This window comes from Syngnathus typhle, linkage group LG16 (assembly GCF_033458585.1).
Source record: "Syngnathus typhle isolate RoL2023-S1 ecotype Sweden linkage group LG16, RoL_Styp_1.0, whole genome shotgun sequence".
In the NCBI taxonomy this organism is placed as follows: Eukaryota; Metazoa; Chordata; class Actinopteri; order Syngnathiformes; family Syngnathidae; genus Syngnathus; species Syngnathus typhle.
The window spans coordinates 1571002-1594785 of NC_083753.1; the positions used below are offsets into that span (position 1 = coordinate 1571002).

Here is a 23784-nt window from a genome sequence, read left to right on the forward strand (position 1 = left end):
TTATTTTTTAATGTATACTAAATTGTATAACAGTAAGTATTTATTTGATGCACTTGTTGAACGAGAAAGACAGCAACACAACACCGCAACTGTCTGAATATGCATGCGGAATGAGTATTTTATTTATAACCAGTTTATAAAAATAAAATACAAAATAATTTTAAAAGAACTAACAGAATAAAAAGAAAAAAAATCACTGTACAAGGCATTGATATGATACAAATGATATCATCAACATAAATATTACAACTATATACAATGCAAAAAAAAAAAAACTGGATACATTCTTTCCCATGGAGACCTTTTATGGATTAAAAACGAACACATACAAAAATCAATCATTAATAAAATTATAAATAAAAATAAATATCAGTTTAAATAACAGACGGCCATAATCAGCAAGTTACCGTTGTAACCTTACCGTAAATAAATAAAACGTCAAGTTTTATCGTAAAAGTACAACAACCCCTTTCTAAGAACAACAAAAATGCGCTAACGCTACAACTGCACGCCACTTTTGAACGGTTATAACAAAAACAAAAAACCCGTGATTATCTTTTCGAAGTAGTTGTTTTATTGTTGTTTCAACCTCACTTCCCCTGAAGCCTGCTTAAAATATGTTTGGGCTCATTTCACAATGCGAAAAGGGATCTTTTTGCGTTTCAAAATGGCCAGAGAAGAGGCATTAAGGCGGCGGGACCAATCGCCAATTCGTCGATAGAACACCGTTGGGCGAAAAAGCAGCGAACATTGGATCGCCTACAAGGAGCTCTACACACGTTTGTTGCACATGTATCAAAATATTTGGCAACGAAATCCGTTTGCGCAGCCTATTTGAATAAAGTCAAGAGGTTGAAAACATTATTGGGTGCGCTCAAAAAAAAATCACAATCATTCAAAGTCAGTGCAGAAAAATTGCCCCTTTTCCGTTGCACGGTACCTACTTGGTTCTACTATGTTTTGGTGTTTTCCCACACGTTAAAACAAGATTCTATTTGTAAAACTCGGTTAGTCGGGGTTCCAAACGGAATGGTTGATCAGATTTGTCGGATGTACAATTTGAAACAAACACACATTTGCACATACGCTAACATTAGCTTAGCATGGAGCTTAGCCTTTATTTTTGTGATCATTATTGGACCAAATACGTTATTTTTAATCATGATTGGTTATTGGATTTTTCATAATGATAATTTTACTCATTATCATGGCGGTTTTCCGACCTGGTACAGTGCAGCGGAAATATAAATTAATTTATTTTAGTACTCATAGTATCACCGGACTAATATGTAAATTTGCCATCATTTCAAGGTGTGCTCAAGTTGCCACCAAATGAACTGCTCATCATAATGAAGTTTGCGTGATAAGCTTTTCAACTTATTAGTCACAGTGAGGTAAAAAGATGCAGCTTATTTTGTCTTAGAAGTGGATTCAGCATGCAGGAATGCATTAGTGTGCCGAGGGACAGGAAGCCGTTTATCGTACAAGCGGAGAAGAAGCTTTAGAGCTGGAATTAAACAGTGGTTACCTTTTGCTCACGTGCACAAACAAGTCATTCCATTTTTATCCTCACTCGAGTACTTATGGTACGGTCGGTATGGTGTGGAAAATGTTACTACTACTGAAAGCGGAAGACGCTGCGTTGGTGTCAAAGGGGCTTCTGAGACCACCGCTGAAGCTGTAAAATTGTAGTCAAGCCTTTTGCAGTTTGTACAAAACTCTGTCGCAAAAAAAAACAAAATTGGAGCATTAAACACATACTTGGCTTGTCCAAAAGAGCGACGCAAATAGTTCCAGCGTTTGCGTGGTGCTACGAAGGTTTCCTGTACTCCCTCTAAAGACGGAATATTGGCGGCTCGACACACCGGCAGGGTTAAAAGGTCAGCTGAGACGCACGTCTGAATACAGCGTCATGCAAAAATGCCAGCTTTCAAATTCTGTTAATACTTGGAATATTGGCACACACACAAAAAAGGTGGATAAATCCTGGCTTGAAGAGGCTGCGTCGACAGGACTACAGTAGGCACAGGAAGGTTTGCGCGTTTCCACGCACTCAACATGACTGATTGTATCTTCGTAGCGTTGTCTTTCAATTGAAGCACACGCGCAAAAACAGGAGAGGGGCGGGCTTGCTTAAGCGATGCCAAGCATGAAAGGAAAAATCTCCATGAACACAACTGTACACTGCGGCACGGCTTGAGCGAAAAGCCCAAACAGTCTTAGGATGCAAACCGAGTGCATTAATACGAGTTAGTGCTGAAAAAGGGACGATATACTGGCTGCATTGTGAATACGAGATGAAAAAAAAATGGGGAAGCGACTTACATGGTATGTTACGCTGCAGTGATTCCCAACCGCTAATGTGCCGAGGGAAATTATCCAGTTCCACTTAATCGATATGAAAATGAAAATCGATTATTAAAATCCCCAATCGTTTTTTAAGGATAGTAGTAAAATGAGATTGAAATTATAATCACTCCTGTTAGTTATGTAGTATTTTTTTTGGCGGTGTGCTTTTTCTTTTAATGTGAAACGTGTGTTGGCTCAATAAAGGTTGGGAAACACTGTGCTACAGTACCAACTGGGACAGGAAATAAAATTGCAGCTGCACTATTTTGTTATCCAACAATATAACATGAATATTAGAAAACGTTAACGGAAGAGGGGGGCGCGATGAGGTTCGGAAAAAGGAGGAATACCGAAAACTGTTCTTCGTCCACCTTCGGGGCAACTATCTGGCCAGCTTGCTGGAACACTTGCCTTCCCGACTGCAGCCTTTCCCCCTGGACAGGTGGAAGGCGGCGGTGCGGGCCTGCCGGCTGCAGCATGTCTCCTGGTGGTGATGGTGGTGGTAGAGGCGGCGCGGCGGGGGCGACCCGGAGAAGCTGGGCGGCGAGCGGCTGCGGCCCAGGCAGCCTCCTGCCAAGCTGCCGCGGGGCTCGTGGCGTGAGGGCGAGGAGCTGACGGAGCGCTGCAGCGAGGACGAGCTGCGGGGCGAGGCGCTGGAGCTGCGGACGTGGTGCGGCGAGCTGGTCAGGCTGCTGACGCCCGTCGCCCGAGAGCCGGCGTATGGGGCCAACGGGCGGTGGTGGGCTGCCGAGGAGCCGCGGGCGCCGTGCATCAGCTGAGCCAGGCAGCTCAGGAGGTCGGAGTCGCTGGTGCTGCCCGCTCGGATGCGGTAGCGCCGGATCCTAAAGCAAAACAAAGGTCATCTTAAGTGCAACAAATATGCGGACGCACAAGAAAACGACAAATCCCTGTGTCAAAGCACGTGGGCGGACCCGCAAAAAAAATCGAAAGGTTAATTCATTCTCATGGAAAATGACAAAGACGCGTTCAAGTACCTGCCCTCCACAGTGTTGCGGCACGGCGGCTTGCCAGGAGGCGGGCGGGGCAGGAACTGGGCGCCCAGCTGCTCGGCGGACGAGGCCAAGTGGACAGGCCGAGGGATCCTGCTCCGACGGGATAGGGGGCTGGAGGACGAAGACAGGGAGGCATCCCCGTGCCGGTCCGAGCGCGAGCCCATGAGAGAGTCCTCCTCCTGGGAGCGATCCGAGGCAGACGACAGCGGGTCCCTGGCGAGGGAAGCCACGGCGGCCGGAGCGCGGCGGTCGGAGAGGGACGGCGAGGCGGAGGGTGATGGCAGCGGGACCGGGTTGTTGGCTTTCTTCTGCAGGAGCTTTTCTTTGGCCGAACCCGGGGGCGGTGGTTCCAGCACGGGAATACGACTCTGCCGGTGGCGAGGTGCGGAGTTGGAAACTTGGCTGCCCACATTTTCCGGTGCTAGGTTGTCTTTCTCAGAGCCAGGAGGGGTCTGTAAGTGGTGTCCCCTGGGGAAGGAGGGGCTAAGAGGCGAGCGGGGGGAGTTGCTTCGGCGGCTCGGCACCGGACTCGGGGCGTCCCCGTTGACCAGAGGCGGGTCTGTAGGCGTCCCCGGAGATTCACTCATAGGCTCTGCTTTGGCTTCGCTGCATCTCTCCGGTGTATGGGCGCTGTCGGATCCCGACGCAGAGGACAGCCCGGACGGACGCTGAGCCGTCAACTGGAGGGGGGAAGGAGACAAAAAGGACAAGACATTTCGAGTTAATAAGGCGTTAAACCCCCACGTGATTAATTGCTGGAGAAAGGCTTGTTGCTGGAAGACGACAACATGTGACGCTGTGGCGCTCCAGCAAGTAGCCTGATGCAGGAGGAGCAATTTGGAGTCGCTTGGAGTCTGCTATTCGCGTGGGATAGTGACCGAGCCCTGGCGCGAATAGCGGAGTAGTTGACGCCTCCACAAACATTTCTGAAAGTCACAGATGGCGGCAAAACACTTTTTATTATTAGCTAATGCAACGCCCTCACGAAATGAAGCTTGTCCAACAGAGCTTCGAGGCACCTAACAACAGCTTTGTATTAGACATGGTTTGGGCTTGAACACTGTAACAAGTTTTGAAACCAAATCTTATGCAAGCCATTTATTTGTCACGCTGATGTTGCAAAACAAGTCTGAAATCATATTTAAGCGTTTTACTGTCATAGTTTGTGCTATTTTGACAATTTGGATTCATAAAGGCTTTTAGAAAGGGAATTACTGTATCTATACATTATGCTCCGTCTCGTAGATAAGTAGTGCTTTGGCGCCATCTTGGTGGCGGTGCTCTAGTAGAGATGGGAGTGAGTTTTACGATACACGTCCCCAAAAGGTAGTGGCTTGCCACCATCCTGTGCCATCTAAAGCCATTTGTAAACCTTCTGAGCGGGGCGTCAAGGACTGTAAGTTTTTGGCTATTCGCGGCAGGGCTCGGTCCCCATCCCCCGCGAATAGACTGGGTTTACTCTGTATCTGTGCGGGTAGTGATCGATGGAGACTAGTTGGTCAACGACAGCATGCAGTTACCATAGCTACCATTATCAGACACACAACACGTGCTATGGGGCATGGTGTCAGTCAAGCTCGTGAGCGCTAAACCAGGGACGGGCGGACAGCAAAGGTTTGGTTTCACGCAACTTGGCAGGGGGCTTCAGTGAAGAGAGGGTGAGGAACAAATACAGGGAGAGAGAGAGGAAGAGGAAGATGGAGAGCACAAAGACCATCTGAAACAAAAGAGACCATGCGACCTGTGGTCATGAGTCGACATTCCAAACGCGCACGCACGCATGCTACACTCGCATTCACAATATGATTCCAAACACGGCGCGCACACGCAAACACACAACTTGTGCTCAGATCACTAGGAGCAAGTACATGTTAGAGGCATGCTGTCAATGCACGAGCGTTTTGGCATAGTCCAACCAAGCCATGGGACGGGGATGGGGAGGGCCAGAACAAGCAGCTGAAAGAAAATAAATAAATGATAAAAGGAAAAATGTTTCGGCATGGAAGCTGAATGGAAGTGGAACCTCCAAAGTCACTGACTTTTTACTTTAGTTTGTTTTTTGCACTGGACGTTTGAGGTTCCGCTATGAAGGGGGGGGGGGGGGGGGGTTCACCTGCTGCAGCTGGGCCCTGGTTATACGTATGACAGAGGGGAAGTTGGCGTTGGCGGCGCCGGCCGGGATGGCGGGCAGTTTCCTGCGACTGGGTGAGGGTCTGAGTGGAAGCGGAACGAAAGAGGAAGACGGCGGGCGGTCCCGGTGTTGGTCGGCCGACTGGCTGCGCCTCATGACCAGCGGGTGGCGCTGGTGGAGAGGGTCCGACAGGGTGCTGAGGAGGGTGTGAGGGCTGGGGGAGCGCAGAGGGACGGGGACGAAGGTCCGGGCGGCCGCTTCCTCGGGCAGGGACGGAAGAGAGGTGGGGTGCTAAGAAAGAGGAGGGGCGGTGAAACAAGGGAGGAGGTTGGAGCCCCTTTCACACTGACTGGAAACTACCGACACGGATGGAGGGATGGAGTTGACCCGGCAATTTTGGAAATTGTGATTAGGAATGGGCACAATTATAATTACGGATGAATTTGAAGCAATTTAGTCAAAAGAAAGAGATTCCAACGTCAATTGAGGGTTTTTTTTAAATGTCGTTAAATGCCCATTGCTAATTCTTGCCATTTTATAAGCGAGCAAGACTTGCATGAGTTGTGTCACTCGCAAAGAAAAGTTCAAATCAAGCATGATCTGCAAAAAAAAAAAAAAAAAGCCAAAAGTCCTTCGTGCTCTAAGCCGATTATTCAAAGTGTGGATTTCATGTCATGGTCATCCCATAAAAAAAGTGATTCCCAACCTCAGGGCCTTAACAATTAACAAAAGGATTGAATTTCACTTCCTTAACCAGAAGATTATTATTTTATCATTTTAAACACCTGTTATTCACAGGAGACCGAGCCATGTGGCGAAAAGCAAACCTTCCGATATGTGCCTTGTCTTAATTAATAAAAGGTTGGGAAACACTGATTCTAAATTGTATCGTTTGTCACCACAGCAGAGTTGCCAGAAATGAGCATTGACAGCGAGAACGCCGACTCAGCAGCCTTTGAACGGTGTCATGAAAAAACTAAATGCAGAGCGCAGTCGCTATGGCCGAGGTCTTACCTGGGTGAGGACCCCCTCGGTCAGCACTTCGGCAGGGCTGGTGGGGGTCACAGGGGGCAAGGCCTCGGCGGGCCCCACGCTGAGTTCCAACTTGTCAGCTTTGGCGCTTCCCTTGGACGAAGTCAAACTGTCCGGCTTTGCTTTTCCGGAGCCGGTGCTTGGCAGGCCCCGGTCCCACCCGGGTTCCTGCAGGACCTCCGCCTCCTGCTCTTCTTCCTCCTCTTCCGATGGGCTTGAACTGGCCTTGGTTTCGGGCCGCTCCACTAGGACCCAGTCCCGCGAGTCTACGTCCTGCCGGCCCGAGCTGAGGTTGAGGGCCACGAAGCCCCCGCTGCTGGCCGCCCCGTCGCCGTGCTCCGGAGAAGCAGGGGACGGCGCTTTGGGAGACCCCCCGACACCACCGCCAGAAACGAACTCTTCGTCATAGTGCCAAATCCGCTCGCGACGCTCTCCATTAGGAGGCGTTAGAGCCTGATTGACTGGGATGATTGGAGCCCCCTCGGCTCCCTCCTCGTCCACTTGTTGTTCTTGTTGCTGCTGGGCAGTACTGGGCGTCTGCTTTGTGGGACTAAAATGACACCAAAGAAGCAGTAAGCAAACATTTAACAACGTAAAGACAAGAGTCGGTTAATACAGTGCAGTAGGGGTTCGTAATTAGGGTGTCAAGTCAGCAATAGGGCGTGAAATTTGCCTGAGGCATTCAAAATAAGGCTTCAAACCAGAGTTGGGGCTTTAAAGCCTGGTTCCAGAGAGTCCCTGAGAACGTACCAGGCCTCGAGGAAGCGTTCTGGATTGGGTTTGGACTCGAGTCCAAGTCTCCTTTCCAGCTCAAAGCTGTGGATGTTGCGCAGCTTCCTGACCAGAGGCCCCTCGCGCTCCTCCGACATCATCTTGACGGGCGACCCCAGGCTGAGTGCTCCGAATGGGCTTTGGTTGCCCTGGGGGTTGCCTTGCTCCTCTTCAGCGGCAGCCTGGATGGAAATGCACACGAGCATCGGGTTTAAGGTTCTGAACCGATATCAGGTTTGTATACCAATAATGATGAGGTTTGCCATTCACCTTCCATAAGGCCGTGCGTATCCGGTTACGGTTACGGTCAAGCTCCTCCCACACATCAGCTTCCTGCGCTCGCGGTGGGTGACCCGGAGAACCTGCCACACGTTCAGGTGCCGCCATGTTGTTGTCGGCGTCGCTGAGTTGCTCGTCCTGCAGGACCTCCTCGGTGTTCTCGCGCAGCAAGTCGCCTGGAATCACCGAGGCGTTGGCCATGCTGAAGTGGGAAAAGGAAACACGGAAAGTGATTTCCAGAAACGCTCAATTTCTTGGTCTAGTAATATCTAGTGATAGGACACGCACCCCATGTGAGCGGGCGTGAGGCGCGTATGATGCTGCGGCGTGGTGGCGCTGGAGCTGATCACCAGGCTGCCGTCCGTGGCCGCCCTCTCCCAGTCGTACGGGTCGTTTTCCACCACGTTGTACGTCTTCATGCTGTTGTCGAACACTGACATCAACAGCTGAGAAACACATGTTCAAAAAATGCGTCAGCCTCCACCGGGGTTGTCGAAACTTCTTCCTCTGAGGGCTAAAAATTTAAACCTGGTAGTCAGGCTTGGTGAAGTAGTCCAGGCTGGAGATGTGTTCCAAGAAGACACCGAATTCCGCCGGCAAGTGTTTAAGCATCAGATGGTGATCGTACGTGTCCTTTAATTTGCCCACGTGCTCCTGAGTTAATACAAGTGCACGCTAGTCAAACATTTGCGCTTACAAGATCGGTGACGCCTGAGATTGCTTTTGCCTTACTTTGTCCTTGATCTTCCTCCACGGCAACTGGCCGACAAGGAACTCCACCAGCATGTAAAAGAGGGACCACAGGTCATCATGGCGACCCATCTCCTGCACAAGTACACCGCGGTTGAGGTGTCAAACACGTCACAGCACCAAATGTTTTTAAAATGATTTACAATAAAAAGATTAAATGGCTAAAAAAAAAAAAAACTATTTTGCAACATAACATGATTACCTTATTTTTGTGTGCGTTGACGGATGCGTAGCGCACGGTTCCCCGGAATCCTGCCACTGGGCGGGGCTGATGAGCAAAGACACAGGAGGCGTTGGTACACATGAAAAATGATTCCATGCCGTGTTATTCACTTACCGGTCGGACCTCTTGGCACGAGTTGGTGAACTGGCGGGCTAAGCCAAAGTCCAGCATGTAGCATGTGCGGCAGGTGCTGGGGAAGCGACCCATGGCGAAGTTGGACTGAAGAAAAAAAATACATCAGCAAAAATATGAACAAATTCTACATCATGGCCCACTCGGGTCTGTAATCCCGACCGCCATTAGCATTTTTTCCCTAAACATAGTTAATTATTTCGGTATTTATTCATTTTCTTCCTTTAATAGACGTCTTGTGAATAAAAAAAGCTTACTGGTTTGATATCACGATGCAGGAATCCCACTGAGTGGATGCTCTCGATGGCCTCTAGGATTTGCCGACCCAGACGCAGCGTGGTGCTGATGCTGAACGTCCCCCGGCTCATGCTCCTCCTCAGGTCAGCCAGATTACGACCCTGCCAGGACAAGTAGATGATTAGCTTGTCTCTCTCATATTCCATAGAAGCAGAAGCATTTTCAAAATAACCTTTCGATCTTTTCATTTTAGCAAAGCACAAGGCAAGACAAAGGCAACCAACCTGAAGCTCCATCACCACGTAGTTGAAGCGGTCGTTGCGGCCGCATCCTACAAAGCGACACACGTGATCCTTCCCTGCGAGGAACAAAACACACGCGACGTCATGCTTATTGACCGGTTGGTCGTTTGATTCGTCGGCACTGACCCAATTTTTTTTGTTGGCTCTCCTCATGTTAAACATGTCTGTTGGATGCTAAATGATTTTTTGAAATAAAATCCTAATGGCCGTTTTTAAATCAAAATGGCCACGGAACCAAAATGGCAGCCTTGCTTCGATGTTTTCTCTTAACAGCTGTGCGGGTCTGCAGTTTTGGACGGGTTTCATCTCCGGTTACGTTCGGATTCCCTCGGGGGAGGCAACGCAAGCACGACGTCCCGAGGCATCGGCCATTAGATGGCTAACACGATCCCGGTCTATTGATTTTTTTTCCTCTCGGATGAGGAGGGACATAAAGGGCGGGTGATGTAAAAGACAAAGAAGAGGAAAGGTGTCTGTTGTGCCACCTGAAACATGTACGCTAGCTTAAGTGACTCGCATACTCATGATTGTCCAGCTGGCCACATTTTATTTTCTGTGAAAACGTTTTTGGGTTTTTTTCTAAATCCAAGATGCCCGCTCCAGACTATAATGACAGACTTTTGGTCTCTTGAAATTTGGCGTTTTCAAACTATTTTGTGAGTCTACGTGTGTTCGACATGCCTGGTGACTCCTGGAAATGATCTTAAAATGGCTGCCTCAATGCAAGACGGCAAGATTTTTTGTCTCTCTTCAAGCAGGGCTCTTTTTGAAAGCCCTCTGGCAAGAATCCCAGAGATCATCTCGGGTGACTGGCGTCAGCAGGTCAGAGCGGTCAGGACGATCAATAGGTTGAAAAATGACTCCGGACGCATTGGAGGACTCACCCTGCAGCTTCTTCAGCACGGCCACCTCCATCTTGAGGACCTGCTTGGGCTGCTGAGCTGACTCCACCTTGAGCGCCACGCTGACCCGGGTCAGCAGGTCCAGCGCCTCGTAGATCTCCCCAAAACCACCGCCCCCGATCTTCTTCACCTGGATGCCGAGAGAGCGGGCAAAAAAAATTAAGAATACAATAATTCCCTGTTTAGGCGGCTCGGTGGTGCACTGGGTAGCACGTCCGCCTCACAGTACGGAGGGTGCGGGTTTGATTCCACCTCCGTCCCTCCCTGTGTGGAGTTTGCATGTTCTCCCCGGCCCCGCGTGGGTTTTCTCCGGGCACTCCGGTTTCCTCCCACATCCCAAAAACACTCCAAATTGTCCCAAGGTGTGAGTGCGAGTGCGAATGGTTGTTTGTCTCTGTGTGCCCTGCGATTGGCCGGCAACCGGTTCAGGGTGTCCCCCGCCTACTGCCCGATGACGGCTGGGTTGGCTCTAGCACACCCGCAACCCCCGTGGGGACTAAGCGGTACAGAAAACGAATGGATGGATTTTCTTTTTTTTTTTTTCTTTTTGGTATGGCGCCGTGGCTGCCTCCCAGCAGTGTTCTCTCTTTTCCTCTTTATTTCCTTCTTTTCTCCTTTTGCTTTCTGTCTTTTGTCCATTCAGCGATGCTGGTGCCTTCTACCGCACCTCGGTATCTCTTCGGATCGGATATATATATTTTTTTTTTCTTCCTGGGACCGGGATCAGCGGTCGAGGCCGGCGTATCTCTACGACGGCTTCCTGCTTATCCGGCCAGTGATGACCGGGTCCCTCGCCTTAGCCTTGCAGCCGCAACCCCTGTGGGAGTCCGCTCCCTCGTGCTCGTCGGATCCAACGACTTTCGCCATGCTAGCCCCGTGGTGACCATCTGCACGTGCACCCGACTGGGTGCCCAGGACGCTGCTCACATGTTTGCCTGCTTTGTGATGTTTTTCACCGATTCACGACCACGGTCCATTGGGCGCCGTTGAACTGGACTGCCGTTACACCTGTGTATGGACCCCGTGGAGGCTATTTTGTGTGTTTTGGGGTGTTCTCTTGTATTGCGGGTGCTGGTAGGCCGCTGTTACTTTTTTTTCCTTTTTTCATCTGATTGGCACCCTGCCTCTGCAACCTTTACACTCTCACCTCTCAGCACTGAGCGGCGCTTTCATTTCCCTAAGCCGCCGCGTGCCCTTCGCTGTCCTCCATGCGAGGATTAACTGCAGCATTCTTACGTAAGTGAGCTCCTAAGCGGATAGGAAGCAAAGACACAGCGAGGAGCTAACGCGGCCGGCGCTCAAGGAGTCGCTCTCGCTCGTTTTTGCTCCCTGGGACCAACGCGCCCCCCTCTTGCCGCTTTTATAGCTCAACGATTGCCAGAAATAGCAACGGCGAGGCTATTTTTAGACCTCACGCTGCCGCAGTGCTACTTGCGACCCCGGAAATGCCCGTTGTGACTCAAGTCGCCAGACTCCAGTCAGACTTAAGTCGACAATGTTACTTTGACATGCTTGGCTGAAATTGACAAAATTCTTGACTATGAATTAAATTATCAGTTTGTTCTTGAATATATCAAGTATGTTGTGACAAACCAACTTGCTTGAAAATAAGCGGGGACTCCACACCACTCGCTTGATTTTGGTCACTCTAACTGGGCATATGCTCAAAACTTTATGACTCGCACAAATGTGACTTCTGACCAAAACGTCGTCATCACTCACCACTTTCCATCGCTCCTTCACCAGGGAGAGCACGCTGAGAATGTCGGCTTGCTCCGCTCCCCCGCTCATGCCGCCTGAAGACCCGGACCGTTACGTTGCCCCTGGCACCCCCCACCCCGCCGCTCTTAAGTGAGTCTCAGACGGGGCCGAGCATCTGGAACCTGTAAAACGGCCCTGTGGATGAAAAATGACAACTCAACACACAGCCATACTAAAAAACAAAACGATAAAATCATAATAAATAATATTTTTACTGTAATGAAAAAGTAGTTAATCCTTTACGTTAATTATAAACTGAAGTAAAAGCACGAGTGTGACTGAACTAAACAGTTCTGCACCTCTTAAATTCAACATCTGCAAAAGATATGGCCCAGCTGTCACTTTTAAAACTCAAATGTGGCCCCTGAGCTCAAATGTGCGCTCAAGAAAGAACAGCTGACAGCAGCTGACAGACATCACTCGTAAGCCATTGGCTTAAGAGCCAGACCTGCCCGCATCTTAGCAGCTGCCTTCGAAGCGAGCCATGTTGTTGTTGACTTCGCGTTGCTTTCTCAGAATTTGATGACAGACGGATTAGTGTCACTTTTAACGATGTAGTAAGAGATCCTTCCTTCCACACAGCACTCGCACAAACATTTCATTCATCGCTCGACACGTGGCGTTACGTAAGAGGCCTTCACACAAACTAAATCAGAGTCATGAGATGGAACATCAAGGAAGCCATCCATCGAGTTTTTGGAGTGGCAATAGCACACGGCGGCCGTGAAACGTGACCTCGGCCTCGACCTCGCATCAGAACGTGCAGGGGACATCGCGATGATGGATTGTCATCTTTGGACACATGACTGTGCTCCCTCGTAAACAAGTTGAACAAAGAACTGAGTGCATTGTGGATGAAATGACACCAACATTTCGTCAGACATCAACTCTGTGAGCGTCAGATGGATTCACTTCTCCATCAGAACGGCCAAAAAGCAGCAGACTGTAAAAGCGACACCATCCTCCAAGACCGCCATGAATCACACATGACCGTGACCCCCACCATCCTCGTACCGTTTCCATGGCGACCACCGTCCAGTGCCACAGTGGCTCTCGGTGCGATGCAGCGCAAACTACAGCTACAATCATAAACACGCAGTCAGATATTAAATTTGTATTTCATTCGCAGCTTTATTTTATTACATTGTGCGATTAGGGGTACCGAATGAAGTGCCCTGATCGTGTATGTGTAACTTCTTAGCATTTCAAATTCATTCAAAGCGCTTTCATAAAACATAACTGAAATTTACTTTTTAGTATGTAAAGCAGAGTGTCACGAAAATAGTTTCCTAGAAATGGTTAACGGAGTATGTATGTATTTTCAAACTAAATATACAGTGGAAATTAGTAAAATATTTTCATGCAAATGAGTAGCAGTAGATGGAATTTTACTATTAAAATACATGCGGGGAAAAACTAATTTTGATGCAAATGTATAGCCAAAAACGACTTGAGCAATAAATAAATATATTGTCACGTAAAATCAAATATAAATCCAATTTCTGCTGCACATGTTGGTGTGGAGCCAGCGTGAGTCGACCTCCTCCCCACACCCACCATCCAGCCAGCATCGTGCATGCATGCAGCTCAGCTGACCCACGCAGTACGAGGCCGTGGCGTCAAGTGGACCCGCCTGCGTCCAAATCACGCGTGGCCGTACTACGCGTGGCCGTACTACGCGTTCACATGAACACAGCCACGATGCAAAGCGAGCGGCGTGTCGTGTTTTGTGAGTGGGGTCGAGGGAAGTGGGGGGGATGCACAGACGCCGCAGTGGCCGTGGACACAGCAACGGTTGCGTGGGGAAAACGTTGCCAAAGCAGCAGACTAACTCGAACGCTGGCATGGAGACGAACGCTATCAAGCGTGGCAACACAAACAGCAAGGCTGGGGGAAAATGGCGTGGCGCGGGAATGCAAAGCGAAGGTCTTTACCTCGCCTTGATCCGAAAACGAGCAGCCCGGGTGTGGTTAGTGAAGGGCCGCTACATCCACGGAGGAGGCTCGGAACGACGCGGAACTGGATCCCATCGTGGCGTGGAGACGGAAAATGAGTGCGGAAAGCCTTTGAAATCGGTTTCTCTTGCTCCGGGGTTGTCACCTCAGCATCTCTTGTGTCGGTCGATGCGGACCCGTGACGTGACTCGACGTGACGTGAATCGACGGGACTTCCTACGTGCGCGCCCCCGAGGCTTCAAGCCCTCGCAACAAGCCAGCCGAACACGCGCACGGGAGCGAAAAGCGCGTTCGCGCGCGTCGTCATCACACCGACCGATGGTAGCGAATAGTATACGCATACGCACGCATTCTAACCGTCTAAGAATTCCAAAACCCGCTGATAAACCCACACGAATTCATCTCAAAAGAAAATGATTTTAAATTTAACACGGCACGGCTGAGCACTGGTTAGCACATCATTCTCACTGCGGAGGTTGTGGGTTCGATTCTGGCTTCAGCCTTCCTGTGTGGTTGGCAAGTCTTCGATTTTACAAGCTGTAGAAAATTTACTGATATTTACATTTAAAGATTTTAAATATGAATTCGTTTTTAAAGGGGCATTGTGTATTATCTAGTGACATCTACTGGTGAACTAATAGAATGAAGTGACCTTTGATGCAAATGCACAACAGTGCATCTGAGATACCACATTAAGGCTATCAACAATTTCTTTAGCTGAGGTGCAAGCAAAATGTCATCACAAACAACTTATTGTGCTCCCATAAGAAACAATGTAAGTGCATTCTTATTTGTATTTGACTATATGCTATAGTCATTGCTCTATAATTTTCCAATTCGCTATGTTTGTCCCGTTTGGTGATCCGTAGCAGAAAGATAGAGGCGAGATATGTCAGCCTCCTGTACCATGTAATATAATTAAAGATTACTGGATCTACGATTATACAAAAAAAGAATACGTTGCTGTGATAGAACATATTCTTTCGCAATATTGATTTTCATGATGGGTTTTTCAAAATGGTTGAACATTGAAAAATCAAAGCCTTTCACTGTCATATCAATTTTAGTTTTGAATATTTATTTATTTCAAAGAGTACTGTATTACTCTGTTTGAAAAAATAACAATAAAATAATACAAGTGGGTCTTAATAATTTTGAAAAAGTCATCAATCTGCTGTTTGCATGTTAACTACGTGACGATGACGTCATTACTTCCAGCCGGGTCCGTGCCCTGTTGGTGTTAGCTGACAGGCGGCTAACCAAACGAGTTAACTACAGTTAAGCTAACTCGAGTTAAACGACTTCCTCCTTCCCCATACGACGGCAGTCACTCCGGGCCAGCTGGCGACAGGAACCGGTGCCTCGATGCTTCTATCGCGTGGAGGATGGCGCCCACATGAACGCTCTGAGCCCCCACCGCCCCCTAGCCACTTCGCCCACCATCATGTGTTAATTTCTTTCACATTGGCGTCTTTAGGTTAGGAGTGACAAGACGGTAGCCAGAGGTTTTTGTCCCGTGCGGGGCGGACGACGACGACGGCAGCTAGTCCTCTCCCCGCAGTTTCGCCACGGCTGGAGGATGCTGAAGCTGTTCAGCACCTTGGTTCTCATCGGACTGGCCGTGGCCTGCCTCACATCCTGGGTGCTGGACAGCTACGACACGGCTTGGCACCCAAAACGGAGCGTCCGGGGCCAGGACGGAAAGGACCGGGGAAGTTCCCCGCCGTTTCCCGGCGACCAGCTGGATAACATATTCTGGTTTGTACAGGTGGGGTTCTTTTCGTTTTTTAAACGTATGTATGTATGTATGTATGTATGTATGTATGTATGTATGTATATGTGTGTGTGTGTGTGTGTGTGTGTGTGTGTGTGTGTGTGTGTGTGTGTGTGTGTGTGTGTGTGTGTGTGTGTGTGTGTGTGCGCGCGTGTGCGCGTGTGTGCGTGTACGTACGTACGTATGTATGTACGTACGTATTTATTTTTCTATAGTTAATAAACATCAGTAACATGGCCTTGTTCCTAATTCTATATCCAAACTCAGTTTTACAAATGTCACATCTGCTCTTCCAGGTGTCCGACATCCACATCAGCCGCTTCCACGACCCGAGACGGATTCCCGACTTTGAGAAGTTTTGCACCAACACCATTGAGGTGATCAAGCCATCATTAGTGCTCGCGACAGGTAATTTAAAAAAAAAAAAAACCAGCATCAATTGAAATGGATGGATTCCTACCACTGAAATCTTCTGTTTCTCCAAGGGGACCTTACGGATGCCAAGACGGAGAGCAAGGTGGGCTCCCTCCAGCATGAAGTGGAATGGCAGGCCTACCACAACATCCTCAAAAGGTCCGGCGTGATGAAGCGCACGCGGTGGATTGACATCCGGGGAAATCACGGTAACACATGACCCTCACCGTAACGCTATTATTTGTTGCACTTCCTAAAAATAATCTCCAAGTGCTTCCAAAATGGAAGCAACAAAACGTAAGATACAAACGCAAGCAAAACAAGAAATCACTGAAAAACAAAACACACGGCAAAAAGCAAAGGTCAACTTAAGAATGCAGTCACATAGTGGCTTCGGGCCACCGAGCCTCTGTTTATGAACAACTCTGTACTAGGACAATGAAACTGACTACATGGACGCCCACCAGCTCTGTCGCACAGTCGTCACGGTAACAAAATCCACTCTCGTTGTTGCCCCTGAAGTGGAGGCTAGGGGCGGGTGAGAAGTGACTCATTTTGCATTAGACAGCACCACCCCCACAAAATTGGTTCATTAAAAATAAATAAATAAATAAGGCAAACTACTGTTTGCCTCCTTATAAAATTTCCAAACACTTGGTTAGGACACATGAATGTGGTAGAGCTTGTGTTTTTAGCCCCAAGACAGGAAGTGCTTGAGCTCCTCCTCTTGTCTTCCGCTTGTGTTGGATAAGCGCTCCTTGGAAGTGAAACCAGATCCCCGCGCACAAATGAGGAAGGGTCATCCTTTCCTTTTATAGCGCAATTAGAGTTGTAATCTGAGCTTGTCTCGTTTGTCGAGGTCAAGCGTTTTTGCTTCAGAGGCCATGTTAGTCTTGTTCAATTCCTTAGAGGAAAATTACACATTATCCATCAAGGACTCTGTTGTTTATTTGAACAGTGCTGTGATTTTGGTGTCAGGACCAAAAAGCCGATGGACAGAAAAAAAAAAATCGTTAGCTCTATAGCATGGCTGCGTAATCATGTCATATCATATTTTTGGGAAAAAACATGATGTCAAATATTTTTATTCACATGTAATTTTTGTGTACTTACGTTCTCATTTTTTAAGCATTTTTGTCATGTACAATTATTATTTGTCGATATTCTTCTATATAAAACATAAATGCAATTTCTTTCTTTAAAATTCTAAAGTCAATGTTTGTGTACTACAGATGCCTTCAACATCATGTCGCTGGACAGTGTCAACAACTATTACCGGTTGGTACGAGCATCATTTCACACCACTGGAAGAAATACGCTGAGCGTGTTAAACAAACATCAGCGGCGCTTCTGTGTGCTCTTTAGAAAATACTCGGCCAATCAGAAGGTGGGCTCCTTCCACTACGTGCACACCACGCCCTTCGGAAACTACTCCTTCGTATGCGCCGATGCCACTCTGACGCCCGGACCCAAGAGGCCGTACAATTTCTTCGGGATCCTCAATCGGGTGGGTCGCACCGGTCCGCACGAAGTTGGTCAATCATTCCATCAAATGTTTTTTTATTTTGATTTACTTATGAGTGAAAAAAAAACAATTGTTGTTGTGGTGCAGACTCAGATGGACATGCTGGACGCGTTCAGAGCTGAGAGTCTCAAAAGCAACCAGTCGGTCTGGTTCGGCCACTACACCACCTCCACCATTGTATCGCCGTCTCCAGGCGTGCGGGAGCTCATGAGGTGAGCGCACATTTCCAAAGGCCTCCTCTTCAACAAGTTCACCATCTTGGCTTGTTGCTTGCTTTAGGTCAGCCGTGGCCTACCTGTGCGGCCACCTTCACACGCTGGGTGGCCTGATGCCTGTCCTGCACAGTCGGCATCCACACGGCACCTTGGAACTGGAGCTGGGTGATTGGATGGACAACCGCAGGTACGTCTCGGTTCCCCATTGAGATGGACCATCAACGGTCATCAAAATGTGAGGAGACCGCAAGGCCCTGATGCGGCTGAAGTGAGAAGTGTTGCTTCCATGCAGGTACAGGGTTCTGGCCTTTGACCACGACCTGCTGAGTTTCTCCGACCTGAGGTTTGAAAAGTGGCCAGCTGTTGTCATCACCAACCCCAAGGACGCGCAGTACCTGCACCCCGTCCGGGAACCTTTGGACCGTATACGGAGATCCACGCACATCAGGTAGGCTCTTCTGCCTCATCCTTTCATAAGTAATAAAAAAAAAAAAGGGTTTTATTTCATTGCATTTGAATATTTTTCTAAATACATATTTTATTTCTCATATTAAAAAAATAACTATTTCAATCATTTGTTTTCATCACATAATGTAATATGAGTATATATACTTTTTAAATCATAAATGACATTATTAGTACCTTTCCTCTTTTATGGTATACCGTAACGCTTTAACAGGATCCTCGCCTTCTCTGAGGCCGCCATCACGCTGGTGCGTGTCAGCGTGGATAACGAGGCGTTGGGCGAATGCCATCCTGCCGGTGGCCCCCTCTATGTGCTGCCCTGGGACCCGTCGCGATACATCACCGGGCTGCACACCGTCCGAGTTGAGGTGGAGGTCAGTCCACATTGCACGTGGCGTCAGCATAGGGGACGTTACGAGGATTTAGCACACCAGTGTATAGCTGCTGACAAGAGGAAAAGTGTGATGACAACCATAGAACAGGAAATGGCGACAAAGTTTTAATAATAATCGATGCTGGAAGATACATAAAAATGATGAGCTACAAATAAACAATTTATTCAGGACTCGATGGGCCGCCAGAGTGCACGGGAGCAGCAGTTCTCGCTGACCAGTGATGGCATGACTCCGAGTTTTAGTTTTGGGCAGTCCTTCATCCTGCTCACGGATCATTACGTGGTGGGCCGGGCGATCTTTGTGATCACCGTGCTGGTCAACGTGGCCTTGCTACTGTCCTTCAGATTTGTGCGCCACTTCCCGCCCGGTCGAGGTGAGACCCCGCCAGCCTCCAGCCGTATCATCAAGTGCGCTACATTAGTTTGATTGAACATCCGCTGTTAGCAGGGTGGTCCTCACGAGCTTGCGTGTCACTACGGCTGCTCAGTAAGGTGGACTCCTTCTTCTACTCCCTGCTGCTCTTCAACCTGTGCACGGCTTTAGGTGAGTCGACCCGGTCCCACCGCAATGCGCATGGGGTTCAATATAAGAGTAGTAAAAAAAAAAAAAAAAAATCAAACTGAGCTTTCCACTCTCAGGCCCGTGGTTCGTCGGTGAGCTGATCGACGGCCATAGTGGTGCCTGCTTTTCCTTCGGGGTGTTCATCAACGGACACTTCCTGGAGGGCAGCCTTACTTACGTGGTTGGTGTCATTCAGGTGAGCAGATGTGCAAATGATGATACAATTTTACAACAAAATCATGCATTTTATATCTCTAAAAACTGAAATGTCGAGCAAAATAGAAAATTCAGATTAATGAATAAAAATAACTAAACTACAACTTCCTGCTCTTCTCCGCAGCTGTTGTTCTTCAACATGCCGCTCACCCTGTACCTGTGCTGGACCCTCCATCAACGTTGCCGTGGCAACACCTTCCGCTCGCTGCTGCTGCGCCCAGGCTGCCGCTGGCGGTGCCTGGCGGTGCACCTGCTCATGCTGTTGCTGCTGGCCTGGCAGGCCCATTCGTGCTACTTCCTGCTGGAGACGTACGGCCTCTTGGCCTTTCTGCTGTCGCCCGTGCGCACCTGGGCGCTGGGACTGGGCCTGGTGCTTGTCTACCGCGCTTGGACCTGCCCCGTGCCCGCCTGGAGCTTGGTGGCCGCCGGCGGCAACGGCAAGAGTGTATCGCCGGCCTCCTGACAGTAAATGTCCGCTCTCGGTGTGTTCGCCGTTCACCTCCTCACCATTTACCGCATTGTGCATGTTTTCAAGTGTAAAGCACCAATGAGCTTGTTTCTCTGCCGTAGTGTGCACTGGTGGGTGTCAAACTCGGGTCTCTGAACCCTGGGAGTGTTTTTAAGTGTTTTAATTTGAATCCCCCAAATTATTGAAACAAATGTATCTTCACTATTCTTGATCACCCCCCCCCCTCAAAAATAAGCAACTTCTTATGTAATTAGCCTAAGGCAAATTGAGGGGATCCTCGGAAACTGGACCATAAAACCTTGAGTCGCCCCGGTGTACACAGGAGTGGGGACGGGGGGGAAAATGTCACCCTTGAGCTGCTCTGATTTCTTTACTCATGCACTTTGTTGTTCAAAGTGTTGCCTTGTTATCGCCACTGCCAAAGGACTTCAAATAACAGCAACAGCATTCACTTTGTGTCAGCCATAAAAATTGCGACAATATGTAGATGCCAAAATGTTGCAAGTTTTACAAAAAACGTTATTTAAAACTAAATCGCCTGTTGGAGAGAGAAAAAAACATTGGAAACTTGATTTCCTGACATTTTTACAAAAGCGCATGTTAAGTTCACTGATGGGTTTAAATTGTTTTTAGGATTATAAATAATGTTATGATTATGTCCTTTTGAATGAAGATTGCCTTCAGTAAAAACAGATTATTCAGTGTTACGCAAAAATTCTACAGTAGGTTAATTAAAAAAGTAAATAGGCTTGAAAGTAAAAAAATACTTCCGGTTTACTACACATTTTCTGATATTTTTAAAGAAATGCGCATGTTGGATGTTGTCACCGTGTTCACCCAAAACAACACTGTCATCACTGTTTACAAAAATCGTGCTTTTTACTTTTGCGTAAATTATTTTTAATGTTCTTGAAAACGTGCCAGACAGAAATGCTCATAGTCTACCCAGTAATCTTTGTTTGCCCGTCGCATTATGTTTTTTTAAGTAGTACAGCCCGCAGCGGACAGACCCACTTACGCCACCGTTGTGTTCAATGGCGCTCGGCGTATGCGGTTCTTCCGACGGTTTGCTGTCATATCAACACTGAGCTGTTGGAATTCTCAGGAACGTGAGTGTTGGACACAATCAATTCCCATGTAGTGTTTCAGGACATTTTATATTCCACAATCACTCTGAACAAAAATAACATTTGAGGAAAATCAACGCGTGGTGGCTTTAAATAGTGAAAAAAAAAAAAGAATGTGATATAGCTGTGAAATGAACCTCGATGCCGTTTTTATTGGATTTAAGCTAGCTAATATCATGTGGTCTCCCTTCACTACCCATCATTTCTCTGAGAATCGGTGAAAGGGTTTATTAATTATTTTACCGTAATGTGTATCCTGGAGCAAATTATATAACCACCGCAATGAAGTGAGTCTATAGAAGGATGCCGAGAATCTGCTTCAATACGACGGGTGTACCTAATGAAAAGACCAGCCTGACATATAACCGAGTAAATTTGCACTTCCTGTATTTCACAATGTCATTTCGAAGCACGAGTGTGTCAAATGAGGCGTTTACGGCCCCCGCTGATGACATCGTCATCACACGGCTGAGTGTCTGTGACATGACCACATGCATCTACTTGTATTCGCTCGCAAATATCAATGAGAGTACTCTGTCAGAAAAAGGGAGCAACCACTTTTTTTATGATTTCTAGTGCTGTGAATTAAAAATGTTCAATACAGTCGATGTCGCTGTGAGAGTCATTCAAGTCAGTGGGAGATCTTCACTACTTGCTTGCCTACGTTTCCGCCTTTCATCATTGAGCAGAAGGCAACTGCAAGAGGGGAAAACGAGGACATGATTAATATTCTTATTTTCAAAAATATCATAAAAGTACCAGAAAACTTACCTCCCATATTTTCAATTCCGTTTTCGATCGTTTCTAGTACCTGGAAAAAAAAACTAATTTTAAACCTTTTTCCCCCCAAAATAAACTTTTTCTCAATATGACTTTTCTTGAAAATATTTCATAAAAATATTTTTTCCTCCACAATATACAACCTTTTTTCTCAAATATTAAAAAAATATCCTCCAAAGGGTACTACAGGGAAAAATATAGTAATAATAATTTCCGAATCACCTTAACTTGTCCGGAGGTGACCAAACAGCCGAGTTCACCAAGGGCGTCTTGTGCTTGGCTCATGTAATTGAGCACCATGAACCTTTCCCTGGTGATGTTCTTCCTGTTCAGGTTCTCCTGCGTTTCCTGGCTAAGGGAGGGAGGGTACGGCACGTCCTTGTTGTACTGCGAGATCTGACCACACAGGATCACGTGGCCACCCTCGTTCATCTGAGAGGCGACAGGACGAGCGGCCGACGTTACATTTAGAACTTATCGACAGCATCACTCGGCTAGGTCGTACCTGCGCGATGACGGAATCACTGACGTCTCCTCCGACGTTATCAAAGTAGACGTCGATGCCGTTGGGACAGTTTTCTCGCAACCCCGCGGCGACGTCCTGCCGCCGGTAGTCGATGGCCCCCGAAAAGCCCAAAACCTCTACCAGTGCCTTGCACTTGTCTTCGGAACCGCAGATCCCAACCACCCTGTTGAACCCAGTCGATCTTGATTTGTGCAATCAACATTAAATTGTTTTCAATTTTAACAAAAAAACTACCTTTTTTTCCTACCAACATTGAGGACTGACACGTTAGATGACTAAATAGTCTTCAACATCGATGACATGTTTGTTGCAAACATTGCTGTTTATAAACAAAAAACAGCTTTGTCGTCAAAGAACGTTTTTGATAATCACCTGGAACAACCGTCCAATCGGCCAATCTGTCCGGCCACGGAGCCGCAGGCACCGGCGGCGCCGCTCACCACCAGCGTTTGATTGGCTCCTCTGATCACATGACCCTTCTCTCGCATGCCCAGTAGCGCCGTGAGGCCCGTCATGCCCACCGCACCCAGGAAGTAAGAAAGGTGGCCGTCCACCAACGACGGGTTCACCTGGATTAACGAAGAATGATAATCATTATCATCATCAGAACTGGGAGTAAAATTGCACACGATTGTGTCATGCAAATAGAAGCGGTACACTGTAATGAATACAGTAATCATAGAATAATCACGGAAGGATGTTGATTTTTTTACTATAAATAGCAGTTTTTATACTTTGAACCTTCTGTAGGATGCTTCCTTTCACCACAGCGTGGGTCTGCCAGGGCCAAGTGAAGGAGGTGACCACGTCCCCCTCTCGATAAGCGTCGTGGCGGCTGGACTGGACCACGCCAACCCCGCCGCCATCCATGACCTCTGATACCTTCCACGGGGTCAGGTACTCTGCACCGCTGTCTTCGTTCATCTTGCATCTCTGTATTGTATGAATCAGCCCCACAGTGACGTCACAATTCGAAAGTGCTCACTCGCAAATACGTTTTTAGAAATAGGCAAGACTGCTTTTGCTATATATGGCCAGCATGGTGTCAATGCAAACACGCAGTCGTACATTTCCCAGTTGATAAACGCATGTGTTCAGTACCATATAAGGGTCAACGGAAAGGTAAAGCGTCCGAACCAGCACCTCCTCCTCTTCCAAACCAGGTTCAAGAGTTGACTCCTCTAGGCGGAAATTTGCAGGACCTGGCACCCCATTTGGCCCTCGAAAACAATAAAAATTTAAAAACTCACTCCACCAGACAATGGGACGTCTCCACAAACAAAAGCCAGGTTTCACGAACCTGGTCTGGAGTTGAGAACTACTTTCTTCAACAGCATCCTTGACAAACGCTTTAAGTTTAAGGCGAAAAAGGTGCACTCGTACACTGAAGCTGTATACTTACACAAAGTTCAAAGCGAGATAGTTTTCTACACACATATCCGGTTTTGCTGGCGCAAAATCAGTGACTCCATTAATCGGC

The 23784-nt window shown here is 47.9% G+C and overlaps 3 protein-coding genes across 7 annotated transcripts; 1 reads left to right on the top strand and 2 right to left on the bottom strand.

Annotated features, from left to right (window-relative positions):
* Positions 1-90: 90 nt before the first annotated feature.
* ttbk2a (tau tubulin kinase 2a) lies at positions 91-16204 on the bottom strand. Of its 3 annotated transcripts, none has more exons than XM_061301659.1 (16): positions 16072-16204; positions 11844-12017; positions 10104-10251; positions 9202-9275; positions 8938-9078; positions 8663-8767; positions 8528-8593; positions 8308-8400; positions 8104-8229; positions 7864-8021; positions 7567-7777; positions 7276-7478; positions 6508-7075; positions 5476-5784; positions 3345-4042; positions 91-3191 (listed from the first exon to the last, which is right to left on the bottom strand). In XM_061301659.1, the coding sequence occupies exons 2-16, from the start codon at positions 11910-11912 to the stop codon at positions 2732-2734; spliced, it is 3429 nt and encodes a 1142-aa protein (XP_061157643.1). In that variant the 5' UTR covers positions 11913-12017; positions 16072-16204; the 3' UTR covers positions 91-2731. The 3 variants fall into 3 exon arrangements, with proteins under 3 accessions (XP_061157643.1, XP_061157641.1, XP_061157644.1); XM_061301657.1 differs by lacking the exon at positions 16072-16204 and adding an exon at positions 13817-14075; XM_061301660.1 differs by lacking the exons at positions 5476-5784; positions 16072-16204 and adding an exon at positions 13817-14075.
* On the top strand, positions 15045-21601 carry tmem62 (transmembrane protein 62). 2 transcript variants are annotated; one of them, XM_061301665.1, is made up of 13 exons: positions 15045-15605; positions 15908-16019; positions 16097-16234; positions 17258-17303; positions 17391-17532; positions 17638-17762; positions 17830-17952; positions 18058-18213; positions 18445-18604; positions 18794-18998; positions 19070-19168; positions 19264-19382; positions 19527-21601. In XM_061301665.1, exons 1-13 carry the CDS (start codon positions 15417-15419, stop codon positions 19863-19865), a joined length of 1953 nt encoding a protein of 650 aa, XP_061157649.1. In that variant the 5' UTR covers positions 15045-15416; the 3' UTR covers positions 19866-21601. The 2 variants fall into 2 exon arrangements, with proteins under 2 accessions (XP_061157649.1, XP_061157650.1); XM_061301666.1 differs by having other exon boundaries at positions 19073-19168.
* On the bottom strand, positions 21010-23764 carry ptgr2 (prostaglandin reductase 2). 2 transcript variants are annotated; one of them, XM_061301669.1, is made up of 8 exons: positions 23605-23764; positions 23406-23524; positions 23046-23237; positions 22677-22873; positions 22284-22467; positions 22001-22210; positions 21770-21809; positions 21010-21694 (listed from the first exon to the last, which is right to left on the bottom strand). In XM_061301669.1, exons 1-8 carry the CDS (start codon positions 23639-23641, stop codon positions 21630-21632), a joined length of 1044 nt encoding a protein of 347 aa, XP_061157653.1. In that variant the 5' UTR covers positions 23642-23764; the 3' UTR covers positions 21010-21629. The 2 variants fall into 2 exon arrangements, with proteins under 2 accessions (XP_061157653.1, XP_061157652.1); XM_061301668.1 differs by having other exon boundaries at positions 22284-22485.
* Between the last annotated feature and the right edge of the window lie 20 nt (positions 23765-23784).